Source organism: Echeneis naucrates, chromosome 3 (genome assembly GCF_900963305.1).
Source record: "Echeneis naucrates chromosome 3, fEcheNa1.1, whole genome shotgun sequence".
Classification (NCBI taxonomy): Eukaryota; Metazoa; Chordata; class Actinopteri; order Carangiformes; family Echeneidae; genus Echeneis; species Echeneis naucrates.
In genome coordinates, this window is record NC_042513.1 from 25,758,835 (window position 1) to 25,777,317 (window position 18,483).

The following is an 18,483-nucleotide window of genomic DNA, read 5'->3' on the forward strand; positions in this document are numbered from 1 at the left end:
GTGAACATTGGCACGTAGTCCAGATGCTGTTTGGGCCAAGATGTTTGTTTTTCTTTCCAAATGGATGATGTGGCGTTGGGGGATTTGTGGAGAGGAACAGTGCAGATGGACTGACCTTTGACCTTTTGTTCCACTGAATAAATGGTAGATTACTGGGTGGCTGAAATGCACCAAAACAACAAATCTGGCACTCTGATGCCACCTAGTGACGCGCTGCTTCCACGAGCTCGCCGGGGAACAAGCAGCTCTTTGACACACAACGTTTGCAGAAAGATTGAGTGTGCGACTGTTTTTGCACATCAGACACATCAGTATAATGTTGTTCTGTGTTGAGATATTTATTCCAGCTACATTTATCCTGACATATCTCTCTCGCTGCTTCACACCACATCAATACAAAAAGCTTTTTCCCTCACAGTGGTAAACTACAGTAACACACATAGAAAAGACAGTAGTTTGACATTCACAGTATTCACAAACATACAGAGAGCTTCAGCTTGGTTGCGTGGGAGTGACTGGCTGCCTGAGCAAAGCTCCTGCTCCTGCAGCTCATGACCTCATGAGATGGATAATGATGTGGAGTGAAAATGGAAGTCATTCAGCTCAGGCGAAGTTCTTCTTGAGGAAGTTGATGAGTCCGTTGGTGGAGGAGTCGTGGGAGTGGACCTCCGCAGTGTCCTTGAGCTCAGGCTCAATCTTCTTCGCCAGCTGTTTGCCCAGCTCGACTCTGACGACATGGAGGGGAAGGAGAAAAGAGAGGACGTGTTCAGCGATGTGGGTGGGAAGAAGGAGTTTAATCAAACTGAGCTTTTCAACCATCTTACTCACGACTTCAAAGCTGAGTTTCAGGATTGTATGAAGGTAGAATAACAAATAAGGCAAATACATTTTTTTCAGCCATCGTCATGCATCCTGAAGCAGTTCTGCTCCTTTTCACCCACTCAGGCTGATTCTCTCCTGAGCATGTAGTTTCCTTGTTCATTTTCCCAGAAGATTTTTTAACATCACATCCCACATTTTCTGACGGTTTTGCATTTATATCCTTTATCACCTTGTTGCAGCTCTTCATTGTGACGTTGATGCCAAATATTCAAACCCGCCACTTGATTTTTAGGGCCGCAGCATAGTATTAAATGGTCTTCTGCTCAACAGGAGCAGTAGATGTAGAAAAAAGTGACTCACCCCCACTGGTCAAAACTGTTGATCTCCCACATTACACCCTGGATGAAGATCTTATGCTCATACATGGCTAAGAAACAAGAGAGAGTAATTCATCAAATAAATGAAATAGGATTTCCAATGTCAGTTCATTGGAGTTCGTTCTCACCTATAAGTGCTCCAAGCGTGTACGGAGTCAGTTTTTTGAAGATGATCGAGTTGGTTGGTCTGTTTCCCTGGAATACCTGAATTAAACAAGAAATATTTCCTCACACTCACTGCTATGTTCCTTCACGGTCACTGGAGGGCACCAGCTGCCTCCTCACAGTTAGCGTGGCCTACTTCCTCATGCCGAGCATGACTCGGTCCTCTTGGGTGACATGAGAGCATAACCTCTTCCTGAGTTCATGTTTAAGTTTATTATTATTATGGAAGCTGCAGAACACAGCTGACTTACTTTGTGAGGCAGGATTTTCTCCAGAGCTTCTCCACTCAGGCCGCTGGCCTCCAGCTCCTTCTTGGCCTCCTCTGTGGTCTTACCCTTCATCATGGCCTCAGTCTGGGCCAGGAAGTTGGCCAGCAGGATCTACAGCCGCATCAAACACACACCTCCAGGTCAAGCTTTAGTCTTTATGTTGTGCTGTTGTTGTTCCAGCATCTTGATTTATGACCTTCTGGATTGAATTGGTGATCATTCATATTTCTAAATATGCAAAAAGTAATCATTGGAGCAAGAATGATGTCCAATCAGCGCTCATGGAGTGCAGAGAGATTTAGTGGCTTTTAGTCCAGCTGGCCCCTGTGGTGGGACAACCTTTGACCTTTATCGATGGGTCTTCAAAAGTGTGTATTCCTCAGGATTTCCAGGTAATTAAAACGCATGCAGGTAACTGCAGCAGGACTCCAGATCAGTCACAACCATATGTGAGCATTTTATACATTTTTTATGAAAGATTAGGAAAATTAAATATTAAACATAAAACGGTACAATATTATGTGTAATATTTACAAAATGGGAACATTCTCCTGCAGGCTTTTATATAATACATGTCAGATACTTTGGAAGGAATAGCTTTAAATGCGGCAGGAGAGGAAGATGAGAAACACAAACAGACTCAGACTGCATGACTGGACACCCGAGGCTGATTAACCAGTGATACCTTGTGATGCAGGTTCTCTCTGATGGGATGCTGCGTCTGAGCTGGGATCAGGAAGTCTGAAGGTACCATGCGTGTTCCTGAGTCAAACAGAGATTGCATTAATGACACGCTGAAGTGACTCAAAGCAGAAAGTTATCCACCTATCAAAGCCAGCAGTTTGGGAGGATATTAGAAAATATGACCAGCTGAGTCACCAGAATGAAAGTGATACTGATCAACTGATCTTGGGTCATGATACCTTGATGGATGAGCTGGTAAAATGCATGCTGTCCATTTGTTCCTGGCTCCCCCCAGACTATTGGCCCAGTGTGGTAGTTCACACGTGCTCCATGGTTGGTGATGTATTTTCCATTGGATTCCATGTCACCCTGGTGAACAGACAGACATTTCCCAGCGTGAGAGGTATGTTTTGACAATCTAGAACAACCTAATTCAAAGTAATCTTCTAAATCATGTTGTTAATCAGGAGTCGATGTTTCTGTGGAGGTTCCCACAGAGACCTGAGTGGAGGCAGACCTGTTGGAAGTAGGCAGTGAAGCGATGCATGTACTGATCGTAGGGCAGCATGGCGTGAGTCTCAGCATGGAAGAAGTTGATGTACCAGATGCCCAGCAGAGCCAGCAGCACAGGAGCGTTTTTATCCAGAGGAGCAGTGCGGAAATGGTTGTCCTGCAGGAGGGGGGAGGCGAGGGGGGGGGGGCAGTGGCAGGATGCTAATTTACTTTCATTTATTCTGTATTTTCTCATCAGGAGAGCTCACTGAATGTTTGGGGGAGCTAAAGATGTTTCCATCTTGTCCTAATATACCCACCATCCAATGAGCTCCTGAAAGAAGCTTCTCAAAGTTGTCGAAACCTGATGACAGGAGACGGAAAAGGTAAATGATTGATTGGATTCATACATACATACTTTTTATCATGACAGTATGCTAACTCAATCACATAGTGAATGTAGTAATCCTGTCTGCAGTCTGCAGAGCATCAGTATTTTGGTATTATCACTGTGATCATGTCAGCAGGCTGATATTATGATTTTATCTCATTACAGCTGCTTTTATAACGCTTGCATTGCTTTCTGCACCTCCCCTTTTTATCAAAGTCAGTTTTTTACCTCATAAAAACATACAAAGGGTGTGTTTTCACCGTACATACCAATGTGCAGGGCAATGGACATTCCAATAGCAGACCACAAGGAGAAACGGCCACCAACCCACTAAAAGAAGAGAATACACATTACACTGAAAATTTATTCACACCTCAACAAAAACACCTTTACAAAATGTGATTTATGCAAAACTAAACCTCATCAGGAACTACTTATCATTTCATTCTTTTGAAAAAATAAATAACTTGGTTGACTTCTGTCTTTTTATTGTTATTATTGTTATTATTTAATTTTATATTTACATGGATAATTTTATTATCCATGTAACGAGTATAAGACACCAGCAGTTGTCTTCTCTATAAGATAAGGACCATATCATAGCTGCGACCCTTTAAATACCAACAATGTAACTAAATGCAGCTCCCTGACCTTTGATGCAACCCAGCCTTTGCAGTGACCTCTGCAAGAGAGAAGGTCGCTACCAATAATAACTAAGTCTGAAGAGACAGGCCTCTGATTTTCCCAGCAGCTGCTGGCCTGCGTTTCCGTCCCACCTACTTCACAGGTCAAAAGTCTAGTTTATTTATAGTTGCTGTCTTTTGCCCCATCAAAGTGTTGGGATAATGACAAGGCCTGCGTACAGTACAGGCCGCTTTAAGGCTTAAGGAGCACTCACATCCCAGAACTCAAACATGTTCTCCGTGTCGATGCCGAAGTCCTTCACTTTGGGCTGAGGGAGAGACGGAGAAAAGCAGGACAGTCAGGGTGGGAGGTCTGGACAGAGTTTTAGGGTGTAGCCTCTGGGAATGTGTTGCAACTTACTCCGTTTGTAGACAGAGCAACAAAGTGCTTGGCAACAGCAGCTTTCTGGTGGAACAAGAAAGACATACATGATTCAGAATATAAACCCGTTCAACGATGTGCTTCGCTCCTCTCTGAGGCCTCGGCACACTCACATCTTTGGCATGTTCCAGGAACCATGCTTTGGCCGACTCAGCGTTGGTAATGGTCTCTTGGGTGGTGAAAGTCTGTAAAAAAGACACAATACAAAGACAGATTCTGTGACAGAGTTCACACAAACTGACCGTGGAAACAGTGTGAACTAGGTGGCACTTTGTAGTAAACCCCCTCACCTTGGATGCAATGATGAAGAGGGTTGTCTCAGCGTTGAGCTGTGCCAGAGTCTTGGCGATGTGTGTCCCATCAATATTAGACACAAACCAGACATGTGGCCCGTCCTTGGAGTAAGGCTTCAGGGCCTCCGTCACCATCAGGGGGCCCTGCAATTCAATTCAAGATCAAGATCACAAAAATCAGTGGCCCAAACTCGAACCCTGAGGGAGGAAGGAGTTAGAACATGAACGGCCCAAGAAAAAGACATCTTTCTGTGACTGTGACTCACGAGGTCAGATCCTCCGATGCCGACATTAACAACATCCGTGATGGATTTTCCTGTGTAGCCCTTCCACTCACCGCTGCGAACTCTCTGCAGCAAACAAACACAATCATCTACCAATATCAATATGGCCAAAATGGTTAAATTCACACTGTTGTGATGTAAAAAAAACTAACAAATAAACAAAAAAAAAAACAAACACATTGGTTCCGCCTTTGACTCACATGACAGAAGCCCTTCATCTTCTCCAGAACCTTATTGACGTCCGGCATCACATCCTTGCCGTCCACCATGATGGGAGTGTTGGAGCGGTTCCTCAGAGCTACGTGGAGCACAGCGCGACCCTTCATGTGTTCACAACAAAACACACAGACAATTATACTCATGACAATGATGCTTTACTGCTGGCTCCTTAATCTGCTTAACAGCTTATACTCGTGTCTGGTCAAACCAAAAACAAGCTCATAGTTGTTTGTAGTTTTGATGTCATGTGGTGAAATGTCTTTTTTTTATCCTACAAGAGGCCTCTATCACTAAGAAAGCCCAACATACCTGGCTGAATTATAGAAATACTTTCAGCTACCTTAAATGTAATGTAAACTCTTTTGTTGCCCTCTGTCGTTTGTCAGTAGATGGGGTTGGATCTGATCTTCTGAACTCCTAGTCTGAACAGGTTTGGAGTTATCCTGCTGATTCACCCAGATTAGGAGTGATGTTACCTCAGTGAGCTCTAATCTTGCTCAGAATTATGATAGAGTAGTTCAGTGTGACATGTGGCCAAACAGTTGCACCTCAGTGAAGTTGATCTTGTCTCCGTTGAACATCTTCTCTCTGGCAGCTTCAATGCCTCTTGACTTGGCCTAAAACAGACAACAAGTGTTACAATACCTGAACGTGCTTGTCAAAAAGTGAAATTGTCATTCAAATTCCAAGCCCAAGGCAGCAGAAGAAGCCATCAAGGTAAACATGAAGTTACCAGATCAACCAACATCTTCATGACTTCATCAGTGATGAGATTCTTGGAATAATCCAGAAGAATGTCCCCATCCTCAGTTTTCAGTGAGAGGCTGCACAAGCAAAAAACATCAGCAATGGGATGAGAAACTTTTATGACTAAATATAAATCCTGTCAAACAGACGTGTCAGAGTCTGAAATGTTTGGTTTTAATGCATTGAATTTCTCCGCCAACAGACTAATACTAAGAACGCTGTCAGATAATACAGATTCTGTTCTGTGCTGTTAACGTGTTTTAGTGGGGTGTATACCTCAGCTTGTTGAATCTCTCCTTGTCAGCCTCAAACATGTGCCTCATGTTGAGGTTGAGGGCGTGCGCTGTGTACCAGTGCTGCAGCTTTTGGAAGTTGGGGTCCTGTGTGAGTCCCATGGTGTCCTGAGGGTGCTTGCTGTGCTCCGCTGTGCTCAACTAGCCAGGCTGAGTGGGACTGAGCAGGTCAGAGCGAGAGCTTTTTGAAGGGCATCCAGTCCAGATCCACAGTCGCCCCTCCTACAAGAGACACTTTATACTCAGTGGCCTGTGCTCGTCACACCTCCACACTGCCCTGCATGGTTTACATGGTGCATGTAACACACAGTGGAACTGGACTGCAGATCATTTGGACTCATCCCTCCCCCTTAATAAAAGTGTATTTAAAAAAAAAACCAAGGTGAGACAATGAGTAGTTTTTCATTTTTCAATTTATCTCTTTGTGGTATCAATGCCATTATATTTTCAAAATGTGGATTTACTTTTCAGACTGTGATTGAAAAGGTTTAAATTGATGGAGCTTTTCACACTGTTTCATGAATAACATTAAATCCTGTCCTCTGCCTGCTCTCCCTTCAGTGCAAGGATGAGTCATTAAATTGTTGTCTTTCACTGTGAACAAAAGGCATTTTATAATTTGAGTTTCATCCTTCCTTTTGAAAAGGCAGCATATTCGTTCAATTAGTTAAAAAACCCTTATTGTTATTGTTATTTTTATTATATGTTCAGTAGGATTTTATCACAGTGCCCCAGTCAAACATACACTTTTCACAATCATTAAACATCACTGTTACCTATTACTATAAAAGGGGAGCGCAATATGCTTCTTTAAAAAAAAAAAAAAAATCCTAGTCTTTATGTGGACTGAAACTTGTTAACTTTAAATGAAAAAGGACAAAAGCAGCAGTGCACTTATTAATCTATTGTACACCCGGCCACCCCCAAGTGGCCATTTCATAAAGTGTGGCGTAAATTGATGTGATATTCTTCATCTCACAGCAGAGGGCAGGAAAACCTCAGTCTGTAGCTTGGACACGTTGACTCTGTAAAGAGGCATAATGATGGAATCAGAAGATTTGAACAGAGGTGGACGTCACAGAAACATAGACAGACATAAACAGACAGATAGACAGATAGATACTTAATTATTGGGTAATTATTAGGCAATAGAAAGCCCGCTAAAAGGCATCGCTGTGCTCTTATGTTGTGAAAGTGACAGGTGCTAGGACAGAATGCTTTACTTTGAATGAGTTACTTTTAGCTTTTATTTTAAAACAACTTCCTGAAAGCCCTTTGTCGGAGTCTTATTTTGAAAGCCTGGCCGGAAGCCGGTGTCCTCAGTGCCGGGCAGTTAACGGTCGTCCTGCAGACAGGGGATTCGCTGTCAGGAGGGTGGATGCCCGGAGCTGGTGAGCGATGCGATGGTTCCCTTTAACCCGTACAAACCGAATCCGTTGTGCTTTTGCCGACGCTGCTCGGCACTCCCCCGGTTAGGGGGAACACTGCCCGTCGTCGGCTCCGTGTCGGAGGGCAGGCTGGGCCGCCGGCAGCGGCTCCCGCTCCGCTCACAGCCGTGTCGCAGAGAGGCTAGCTGGAAGGGAAGCTAACGTTAGCTACCCCCCCCCCCTCCTGCTATGAGGCTAACAGATGCTTCTATTATCGGACGGACCTCACTCTTGGCATCTGTACTGCCGAGTTTTGTCGTCATAAATGAAACCATAGATATTTCAGAGAGGGCTTCCGATGTATGTGGTATTTTTATCTCGGTATATTGGTATATTTTGACACACAGACACCCCCTCCTCCCTCCCTGCCGTTTGTGATTATTAAAAGCACCCAGCTAGCTTAAGAGGGTGTGATTAGCGGTATCGGCTGTTTTCTTGCCATCTCCGTGTATTTGGTGCGTATCTGGGTCTGGATCCGGATCAGATCTCGGTCGTGGAGCAGCGAAGTTAATGGCATTAGCAGCACCGAGTCACCGGCGTCGGTGGCAGTGATGGTGGTGGTGGTGGTGGGGGGGTGGTGACTGGATGTCCGATAACGGACCTGGGCGCTGCGGTCGGTGATGGCCACTGCACGGAAAAAAATAAGAAGATAAGAAAAATGGAGGGGAGGTTGATGTTAAAGGCAAAAAAACAACAAAGACGTGATTCACGGCTGGTGTTGAAGGGTAAGTGACGGCTGACAGCATTTGTTGGCTTCAGATTAGCCTCTTAAGCTAACAAGCGAGGCGTCTGCCATCTGTGTGCCTGGCGGTCAGTGTCAGCATACCGGGTATCTCTAAGCTGGTACAGGGTTTGGATTATTGTTGCACGGATGCCGCTAAAAAGCCCACTTTGGCATTTTTTTTTCTTTGGGCATTAAAGGAACGTATTAATAGCTGCGACATAATGTTCCCATGACATCCCAGAGAGTTTCGATGAAACCGGCGAACTGCGCCTGCGGGGATTCTGTTGCACCTTCCTGCTTAATAGTGATCGGATTTTAAAAATATTCCCACAGCAGAGCACTTCATTTTTTCTGCCTCGATGGAGCTTTCCACCTTAAGTAACAAACAGCATTTTTTTTTTTTTTTTTTTGCATTGAGAGAGAGAGAAACCGTGTTGTGTTATGTTGTTATGTTGCGCGTTGCTGTGTTGTGCTGTGTGATAACGACGCTGTTGAGATATCACCATCTCTTTACTTGTCACAGATAAAACAGTGCAGGTGTGATGGCTGACTGTGCCAGTTTATCAGAATCACCATCAGCTTTATTGGCCAAGTAGGTTCACACATACAAGGGATTTGCCTCTGGTTTCAATTGCTCTTAGTGCTGTACATGATTAAACAAGTGATGGAGAGCAGTAAAGTAAATAAATACCAGTCACACAGGGGGTGTGCATTGAGCTCTATACATTTTTACATTCAATATATCATTGTTTGCATCTGTTGGTTGATGTCAGAGGGTTATTGGTACTGCAAATTCATCATGTGAATGATGGCCTGGGGGAAGAAACTATATCCATCTTTCTTTTACCCATTTCTATAGATTGGTTGTGAAGAGACGAGCAGTAACCTCAACACATCACAGTGATGGCGGCAGTGTGAAATTGTATCGTCTGCACAATACAGAAGAGAGATATCTGGAATTACATTAATAAATAACGTTGCCCTACTTCTCAAGGGGTGCAGCCATCCACAGTCTAGCCAGGGATTTTGCCTTTTGACATCTTCTGATGGATCATGTTTCCTGTTTGGAGTGTAGAAAGTAAAGTAGTATCACCATTTATTTGCCCGCAGATTTTATCCTATATTATAGCCAGACTGTTCATGATTACCACCGGTGATTGGGGCTGTGTCTGCTTTGGGAAAATTATCCAGGGCTGCCATGTTTGTACACAGCTGATCTGTTTGTAGGTGGAATCAGAAAGTCAGCCTCCACTGTCATTATGCTGTTCTTATTTCAATGAGAAAAATGCCCATTATGCACAGAAAAGGAAAATCAGATGTTGCTAGAGGCCTAGTTGGCTTTAATACGTCATGCAATCAGCTGTCGTGGAGGAGATGGATTTGTTTTTGTTGCCTTATAAAGCAAAGTGTTTTTAACAGTGTTGAGAAATGACAGTAAAAAAATTTGAGCTGTTGGACTTGCAATAATATAGAAAGTTATTTGTGGTATTTTCGGTTTTGGGGCAGTTCTAATGGTGATGACGTTGAAAGTTTAGTCTGATCACCCAATCTGATTGCTTTTTTTTGGGGGGGGGGGCTGTAGAACAAGGCATTCAATTTAAAGCCATTGCCTACTTGCATGCTTTCAATGAAACAGCCTACGTGTTGACATCTTTCACAGCTGTGTCATTATAGAAATACGTGCAGTGCTCTGCTAAATTCCTGCCTCTGCTTTAACTCATTCTCTCTGCTCACTTTTTTACCCCTGAGCCTGAATGGTCATCGCAGTTGGTAGACCAGTCCTACAGCTCCCGTTGTTTTCCTTTCTGTCTGCCTTTTGTTAGTGTTTGCCAACATGTGACGGCACCATGAGCGACACTTTTCCATCATCTAACATTGAATCCGGATGCATGTGTGAGGAAGTTGACCTACAGTCACAAGATTACTGTTTGCACTCGCCTTGGGTGGATTACAGGCCTGTGCTGTACTGGCTCTGTCTCCAAAGACCTGAGTGATATTTTCTCCAACAAAAGAGCTTTCTAAAGTTTGTCTTGCTGCACAGATTTAGGTTATTCAGCTGACTGTTGCAGTCATCTTGGGGGAAGGGATGAGCCATCCCAGACTGGTGTAATTAAAACAGGGCAAATCTAGCATTTTTCTGTAGTGATTTTTACTTTGTTCTCTCAAACTGAGCTAACCAGATTAATTGAGTTTTTGCATTTTGTTCTTCCTAAAATTGTGTTTCTGCGACCAAGAGCTGTCTTATCTCTGAAGATTCTGACAAAGCTGCTCTTTCTCAAGATGCTATCATAGGAACAACAGGTGTTACAGGAAGAAGTCTAAATGCTACCATAACTCTGTAACTTGCACACCCCCTTCCCTACAGCGATATTCTTTGTTAGCTGTTCTTGCAGTGGTGCACTTTAGTACCTCATAAATTTCATAGCAGGGCTCAAACATACAGCTGAATGAAGTCACTTCAAGTAAGTGCTCTGTTAATTGTAAACACATTTATTTAACTTTGCGAGTACAATCTGATACTGGCCATAAAAATGAGAATATCGTTCCATGTTAGACTATGTTCTCCATATTTAGCCTACCAGTTACAAGCAGAGGACGGTGTTAGATAATGGATGTGTTTGATGGCGGATGCAAAGAAATCTGGGGTTGTGTGATTTTCATTTGGATGCACAGAGCTAACAGCTCTATTTGCGCTGGTTTGTGGCAGGAGGTGAGGGAGATACGTCAGTCGTGCATCTAGTCCACTGCTTGGTTAGCTCTGCATATTTTGTACACCTGAATTAAATTGGATTTTTTCCTTGGCGAAACTGAAAAAGATGCCAGTTTCTTATCCAGTGTGAAGAGGCTAAGGAGGAGAGGGCTTGTGGCATGGGAACTCTCACCCTTGTCTCCTGGGAAACCAGTTTAGTCTTCATTTGTGGTCAGCTATTTGCCCCTCAGTCAAATGTTCCCAGTGACATTCACGGCTGATTTGGCTTCAGAGATGATCAAATGAAACAAGAATCCAGGCTAACATGAAGCTGTAATGTAATGTGATGCTTATCTTTATTAATCTCTGCAGGAAATATTTTTCCTGAGCTTTTCCACAAGCAGGTCAGATGTTGGGATCTGCTACTGAACAGTGAATAGCAGAGCCAATAGAGATTTGATGTGTTGTTTGAGGGCACTTCAGCAGTGGCTTGAAACGGGGTTCTTTTTTTCTTTCTTTCTTTTTTTTTTGTAACATAACTCCTCGGTCCATCACCCTCCTATATCCTGGTTGTTTGTCTCTGTGACTCATACTTCCCAGAAGATACTACACTTTTTGCTGTGAATATGAACAGATTTTACAATGTTAAAATACACTGAAATAGCATTGCTGGCTTTATGACCAAGCCTGACTTTCTGACTTTTATGGCACTGGCATATCCTGCCCAATTGTTTGTGTCTAAAGTGGAAAAATAAATTTTTACTTTTTCCCTGGCTAAAAATACAGCCCTGGTGGCTGGCATGCAACACAACTTGCAGCCTCAGTATATAGCCTGCTCAATACAGGCTGAGTGAAGCATTTTTATCCCCACAGGTTGCCACCAGCCTTGCATGAATGGAACTGATGTCAGAGCTTTTCATCATTGCTTTCACTTGTAGAAACACATTGTTTGGGCACACTGAACACACACTGTTGTTCACTGTTTTTCTGAAGAGGGAATCGGAGCAGATTCTATTTGCTTACAGATGAGTAAGAAAAGACGTGCAAAGACTTTGTGCAAAATTTCTGACTAGTTCATTTAGGGATCCATTATTATCTTGGTTTTCAGTGTGAGACTTGAATTAATTGATAATTAAACATTTTTTTGTTTTTTTAGAGTATTGGAATGGGATATTTGATTAAGGTGCATTGTGTGTTTGCATATATTAGTGAGACCTGTGGGGCTCTCAAGTATGTCCTCCGTTAAAGTGGCCTGTCTGCTATTTTTATTGTGGCCATAAGCTACTTACAGTGTCTGTTATGACAGCACAGGTTAGTTCAATACGATCCAGCCTGTTCACTGATTTGCGATTTGGATTTTGTTTTAATTTACTCATCTGTGATTTGCCTTGGTGGAAAAAGTTTCAATATATGGTTAATAAAAAAAATGAAAAAAAAAAAAAACCAAAACAAAACAAAACAAAAAAAAAAAACAACCACAAAAAAGCCCCCCCCCCAAAAAAAAAAAAACAAAAAAAAACAAACAAGCAAAAAACCAACTCTGGTAGAATAAGCCACAATCTCACAGAAAGGTGCATATGAACCACCTTTTATGAGAACTGAGCATCAAAGTAAATACATTTTTAGTTCTTAACCACTTGAATAAAAAGGAAACCAAAGCTGGATTGGTTGTGGTAACAAATCCAAAAATTACCATCAAAGCTCCAAAACCTACAGCTGAACACAAATATTTCTTGGAGTATTGATGACAGAAGATCTATTCTTGAAGTTGATATTAAATCTCAGCCAGCTTTTTATTTTGTCTCCTCTCTCAAAGTCATGCAGCTGCATGTGTGTGAGAGGTTTCTTTTTTTTTTTCTGTGTGGTGGTATGAGGAGACCAAGGGCTGCCACAATACTCTCCTTGTGTTCTGTGGGCAAGAGGAGCCTGGCTCAGCTCCTGTCACACAGTTGCTCACGGCACTTGTCCTGTCATTTGGACTGACCTCCTCGACCTGTTGGCTAATCGTCGGACTTCGCTGCAGACTATCTGGTCCGTGGAATGTCTTCAGTGAATGTCTTCTCCTCCCAGATTCACAGGCAGAATCATCTTGCATTCCACAACCCAATTATAAAAATATACATCATGTGCTTATACATGTATGTGCGTAGACTGACATGATATTTTGAGGAGACCTTTTGCAGCATATGACCGGTTTTCCTGACCTGCTTTTTTGTGCTTTTTGAACCCACATTAAGAGGGTTCTGGGGAAATGCATTCCTTTGCTTCATTGGCAACAGATGTAGGGGAGATTTTTTTTTTTTTTTCTTTCTTTGAGCTGAACCTTTTGGAGTGTCTAAAAACAGTGCTGTGTGGACCGAAGGGCAGCTGTTTTGCCCATGGAGGCTGAAATAGACTTCATGAGAGAGCTAATGTCGGGCCTGTGGTTGCAGCGTCAGGGTGCCCGTGGATGGATAAGGAGCTGTCAGCATGGGTAACAGCTGCCCCATCTGCAGCTATTAAGCTACCTAGCTGTGATATGACAGCTACGCATATATGGCTGCTGATCCAAAAGTAACTGCCATTGCCAGTATGAGTGGCAGCATCCTTAAGGTTACAGAAGTGGGCTTGGGTTCGGAGAGTTGACTGCCGATAGTAGAATAAAAGGCAATTACATCTCAACAACACTCGTGGAGTTACCGCGGGGTCATGGTACTTGTATACCTGAGTGGAGATGCTCACTCGCCAGTTAAAATTGCAAATCTACTAGGCCTGGTTCCAGGTGTGAATGTATCTACCGCAGTATGAATACAAAGCAGGTTGTTTGGCAGCCAGTGTATGTACCTTTACTGAAGTTTTGCAGAAAAAAAAAAAAATTGCAATGTGAAATCTGACCAGCTTGTTGCTAAGAGGCTTCTACTTTTCAAAAGACAAAAAAACTAAATACAAAACAAACCAACTCCTGGTTGTTGGTCCATGGCTGCAGTTGTCCCTGAGGTTTGCACAGACAGATAAATCATTCTCGGTCCTGTGATTTACTACATGCACATACCCAGTGGCACACCTGGCTTGACATTTTTGTTACTGGCGACAGAGAGCTTGCTCCAGGAAACCTAAACCCCCTTCCTGTTGAAGCAGAGTAGCTGACATGTACCAGTGAGTGGGGAAGTAGAGCTAACATTAGCCCGGAGCTGCCCCTGCTGGAGGAAGGACATTAAAGTAGGCTGGCTCATGTCCAGGGCATCCGGAGGGACTCTTCTATCACATGTGTTTGTTTGGGTGCAATCTCTAATACGGTGCGCCCTGCAACAGGAGGCTGGCAGCCGGCAGAACTACCCAGAGAAGCTGACAGGCCTCATTAATATTGATATCATGTCTGCTTCGCTCGGGATAACCTCTGCTTATAGAGTTATACAGCTAGGAAGGAAATGTAGACCACTAATATACTATTAACATTGCATAGAAAAATTATATCTGCCTGAAACAACAATGTTAGAAAAAAGGTAGCCCACAAAAAGAAATGTGGCTTTGTTATTCAGGCTGAATGGACCATGACTCACTGCATTTAATCAGTTCCTATTTTTGTTATTCACTCTGAAGTGAGTGGAACCATAAACAACACAAAACCAACAGGAGGTTTTCACTCTCAGTTAAGTAAAAATCCACACAAGTAGTTAAAGCCACATGCCGTGCCTCGCAGTCATACAGACGCATGCTACATACTTGGACCAAACAGTATATCCTGTTTACAAGGTTTCATCGTCTAAAGATTTTACAGTAGATGTACAAAAAAGATGTGCCAGTAAGTTTTTTTTCCACTGTTGTTAACCAATTTAAGAAGCAGCGTAAAAAATAAAAATAAATAAACATTGACACTTCGGTATCCCCAATCCACCATCCTAAAGCGGTTTCTCAGCTCTTAGCAGATCCTCTGACATTAATGTTTGGAAGGGTTCAATAAATTACAAATTAGATGCAATAATAATAATAAAAAAAAAAAAGTGAAATTGGAGCTTTTCTGCGGATCACACCGGCCGTGACAACTGTTTTGTTACACAACTTGCACATTGCAAATTGACTTCTTGGGCCACCACAACCAAGAAAAATGAATGCGATTATATCAAATATGCAAATTGGAATTATCTTCTGTCGTTCCCTGCCGTGGTCTCAGTGACCTGTTTCTCCAAACACGTTGGCTCTACTCCTCCCTGTTATTCAGCCCAACATTGTTAAAGTGTGAGAACTATAGCGGATAACCTCAGGCTACCTAAGCTCAGGTTTCCTGTTTACCTTGCAGAAGCTATTAACTGTGTCATCTTGCAGGCCATTTGGGCCACCTGGCAGGTTTTCGCTGTGGTTTTAATCTCTTGGAGTTAGACTGTCGCACTAGTTAACTGCCCTAATAAATGCTAAGTATACTAAGTATACAGTTTCCCTATGTTAGCCAGGCAAGTGCTTGACTAAACACTTCAACTTAATCTGCGAGGAGCTGGCAGTCTGCTCTATCTAATGGTTGATGATGGAGGACTGGCCAGATGTTGATCTATGGTGTGATATTCTGTTGAGGAATTTGTAGAACAGCTACGAAGGTGGTAGTAGATTGAGTCTGTGTAATTACATTCCCAGGAAAACACAAGGGGGATGAATCAGAGCTGCTTGCTGTAACTAAATGGAACTAATGAATAGAGTAAAAGTAAAAAAAAATAAAAATAAATAATCCTTATCACTGAAAGATTTGGACTGATGCTGATCCAGTGCATCTCTAGTAGATACTGTACACAGATATTAAAAACGGGCTTTGTTCATAAGATCATTGGGTTGAACAGTCACAACTTTAACGAACCTACGAGCAAGGAAATATTTATGTCGCCTCAGAGAGTGAGTGCATGTCTCCGAACCCTTCAGTGCAACTTGTTTCAATACCAACTTCAATATTTAACAACTTTACTGCAATTTAAGGGTTAAAAGATGGGAAGTGTGTGCCTGCTGTCCCCTGATGAGCAGGTCACTATTTTCCCTCAACTCTAGCTTTCCACTCAGTAACCAGGGACAGATGGGGATGGGCTGACTCTTTTTTGCTGGATGTACCTCTCTGTTTGTGAGAGGAAGTGAGGTCTGAAGGTCAGGAGAATGTCGCCGGGTGTGCGTAATGCAGGCTGCACGTGTACGGCTGCGACGCAGCTGCTAAGCGTACAATGACAGCAGACTGGATTCTGTTATCTGGTCGGGTCCACTGTATTTTCTTTCCACAAGTTGCTTTTCCTGACTCATCCCACAACACAGAAGCTTTCAGCATGGTGCTGCAAGATAACATGGTCTGAATGTTCCACAGACCGATAGCCCTGCTGTGTATCTAAAAGATTAGTCTGTCATGTTGATGTTTGGTGTCCTGTTGAGGTTGATATCATCAGCAGAGCGTGTCTGTATCAACTTCAGGGCCTACTGGCTCTCTTGCATAGCAAATGAGCAGATTTAGTGACTTTTTCTTTGAAAGTCACACCTACTAGCCCACAGTAACATAACATAACATCCAATGTTGCATTCAGTTTTCCTCCGAAAAAAAGTGTTTGATAAGTAAAAGGTATTACAATCCTCACTAGTTTTATAGTATGAAATTTGTTTCTGATGCAGTTTCACTTAACTTCAAGTTCCTGTCAGCTTCGCATCTTCGAATCTTAGCCAATTGCAGTTTGTTTATCGTTTGTCTGAAATCTGGCCACCTCTTTCTTGTCTCTCTTTCTGAAATCTGCAGGAAGTCACAAGCTGACCTTTAGACATTTCTGAGTTGGTTCACTGCTAATTTCATCTGTGAGGCCAAATTCCCTATGATGATGATGATGACAATGTAAAATATTATATTCATAATCAAGTGAAAAGGCCAGAAGGGAAAGGACAAATCACATCGTGGTTGGGAATTGAATGGGAGTATTGTGACTCCTACTGTGTGTAACTCAACAGACTCTGCAGTGTCTTCCAACAATGGCTTCTTGGAGGAATTTCTCTCTGCAGCTGTGTTCTGCGAAACCAGACGCTCCCAGAGATTCTTTTCAGAGACGCTCTCTGTGAGGTATGGTGTTAGTAATCGTCTAGAAATGCAAAACTTTAAACCGCAGCTCTTTGCCGAACTGTAATATAATATTACTGTCAAGTTTAAAAGAGACATAGGTAAAATCATCTTCCCATCAGAGGAGGAAAACAAAACTAAAACAATTAGGTAATACACGGTAACTATAAGGATCTGTACGTTTAACGGTGAAATGCAAATTGTTAAACCAAAGAATAGTTTCGCCTTTATGGCTTTTAATTTAAAAAATGGATGTTAAGCGGATTACACCTTAAAAACAAGTTGAGGAAAATAAAAGAGGTTAGGTCTGTGACACCTTTAACCGCATTTTAGCTTCCAGAATAACGAGGTTGACGAGTAGTGAAGCAGAAGCAGCAGACTGTGTTTTGGTGCAGCAGTTGCACACAGTGCACATTGTCGGATTATTGTATTGTGCAATTTGACTGTGAACCTATGTCGTACCGACAATACAAAATACAATATTGGTATTTTTCGGTAATTGTGGAAAAGTAGCTGCGTATCTCAATCTTTGTGTTGCAGTCCGGTTTATTTTGTGCTGTAATAGTAAAACAATTGAACTGAAGCGCATCCTTCCTCTTTGACATCATGTTTAACCCTCATTTCTCTCTCTCTGCCCTTTCCTCCCGCAGGAAATGACCTAGAGGCCTTACAGATACATTTGTGCTTTTGTCGCTCTAATCTGCATCCGCGGAGAACGGCGAGATCTGGAACCGTACTCGTTTTCCGCAGTGAGTAATATCTACCTCATCCAGTAGACGGGGGAGAGACCAGGAAGCTGCTGGAGACTTCATACAGGCAGACAGAGCTATCAGCTGGCCACTCGCTCACTGCCTGCAGAGTTCTGCTTTGTGAAGAGGATTTGAGACGGACTGGATCTGTCTGCCCTTCGCCTCCCGCTGCTCCTCTACCAGCCAGTGCACAAGCAAAGCTCAACACACATCCTCTGATTCCAGCATTTACGCACTTGTTTGTTTTTTTTGGGTTTTTTTTTTGCTGTTTTTCTTTTTTTTTTTTCCCTAACTATTATTTTCACTCTGTGCTGTTGACCAGTGTCTCGTTTTCCTTGGATTCATTTTTCATATTAGCTCTCGGCTTTTAAAAAGATTTTCTATTTTATTAGTGCGGGTTAGTGTAGGTTTATATATGTACATACATATGCATATTCTGAAGGAAAGCTAATGTGGCTGTAAGTACTGCTTTGAAATTGAGCAGTGTTTTTGACTTTGTCCCCTATTATGCTCAACTATTCTGAAGCTGGAAATGGAGAATCAGGAGGTGTGACTGTACTGTTTTTCAAGCTGGGCCTGGCGTATCCGCAGCAGGGCTGCATGTAAAAATTTCACGAAGCCTGTCAGTCTTTGTCATCACCCTTCGACCTCACGCTTCACTCTGCTGCCTCTCACCAGGCACACTGACATGAGACTCTGGCAGGTGGAATCCATAGGCTGTTATTTCACGTAACTTGAACAGTTTCAGTA

General features: G+C 42.8%; 1 protein-coding gene and 1 long non-coding RNA gene across 5 annotated transcripts; one reads left to right on the plus strand and one right to left on the minus strand.

The window, feature by feature from the left end:
• Positions 1-324: 324 nt before the first annotated feature.
• Positions 325-6,281, minus strand: gpib (glucose-6-phosphate isomerase b). 4 transcript variants are annotated; one of them, XM_029497608.1, is made up of 18 exons: positions 6,085-6,281; positions 5,795-5,885; positions 5,610-5,678; positions 5,043-5,162; positions 4,825-4,908; positions 4,556-4,702; positions 4,379-4,450; positions 4,245-4,289; positions 4,099-4,152; positions 3,470-3,530; positions 3,130-3,173; positions 2,835-2,987; positions 2,557-2,686; positions 2,319-2,395; positions 1,616-1,717; positions 1,328-1,403; positions 1,183-1,249; positions 325-727 (listed from the first exon to the last, which is right to left on the minus strand). In XM_029497608.1, the coding sequence occupies exons 1-18, from the start codon at positions 6,201-6,203 to the stop codon at positions 604-606; spliced, it is 1,635 nt and encodes a 544-aa protein (XP_029353468.1). In that variant the 5' UTR covers positions 6,204-6,281; the 3' UTR covers positions 325-603. The 4 variants fall into 4 exon arrangements, with proteins under 4 accessions (XP_029353468.1, XP_029353466.1, XP_029353467.1 ...); XM_029497606.1 differs by having other exon boundaries at positions 1,616-1,744; positions 6,085-6,280; XM_029497607.1 differs by having other exon boundaries at positions 1,616-1,744; positions 4,245-4,285; positions 4,375-4,450; positions 6,085-6,280.
• A 1,181-nt stretch (positions 6,282-7,462) lies between these two features.
• Positions 7,463-18,010, plus strand: LOC115041071 (uncharacterized). The gene is made up of 3 exons (XR_003840591.1): positions 7,463-7,492; positions 16,879-16,987; positions 17,635-18,010. It is a non-coding gene; the product is annotated as an uncharacterized LOC115041071 (long non-coding RNA).
• The last annotated feature ends 473 nt before the right edge of the window (positions 18,011-18,483 follow it).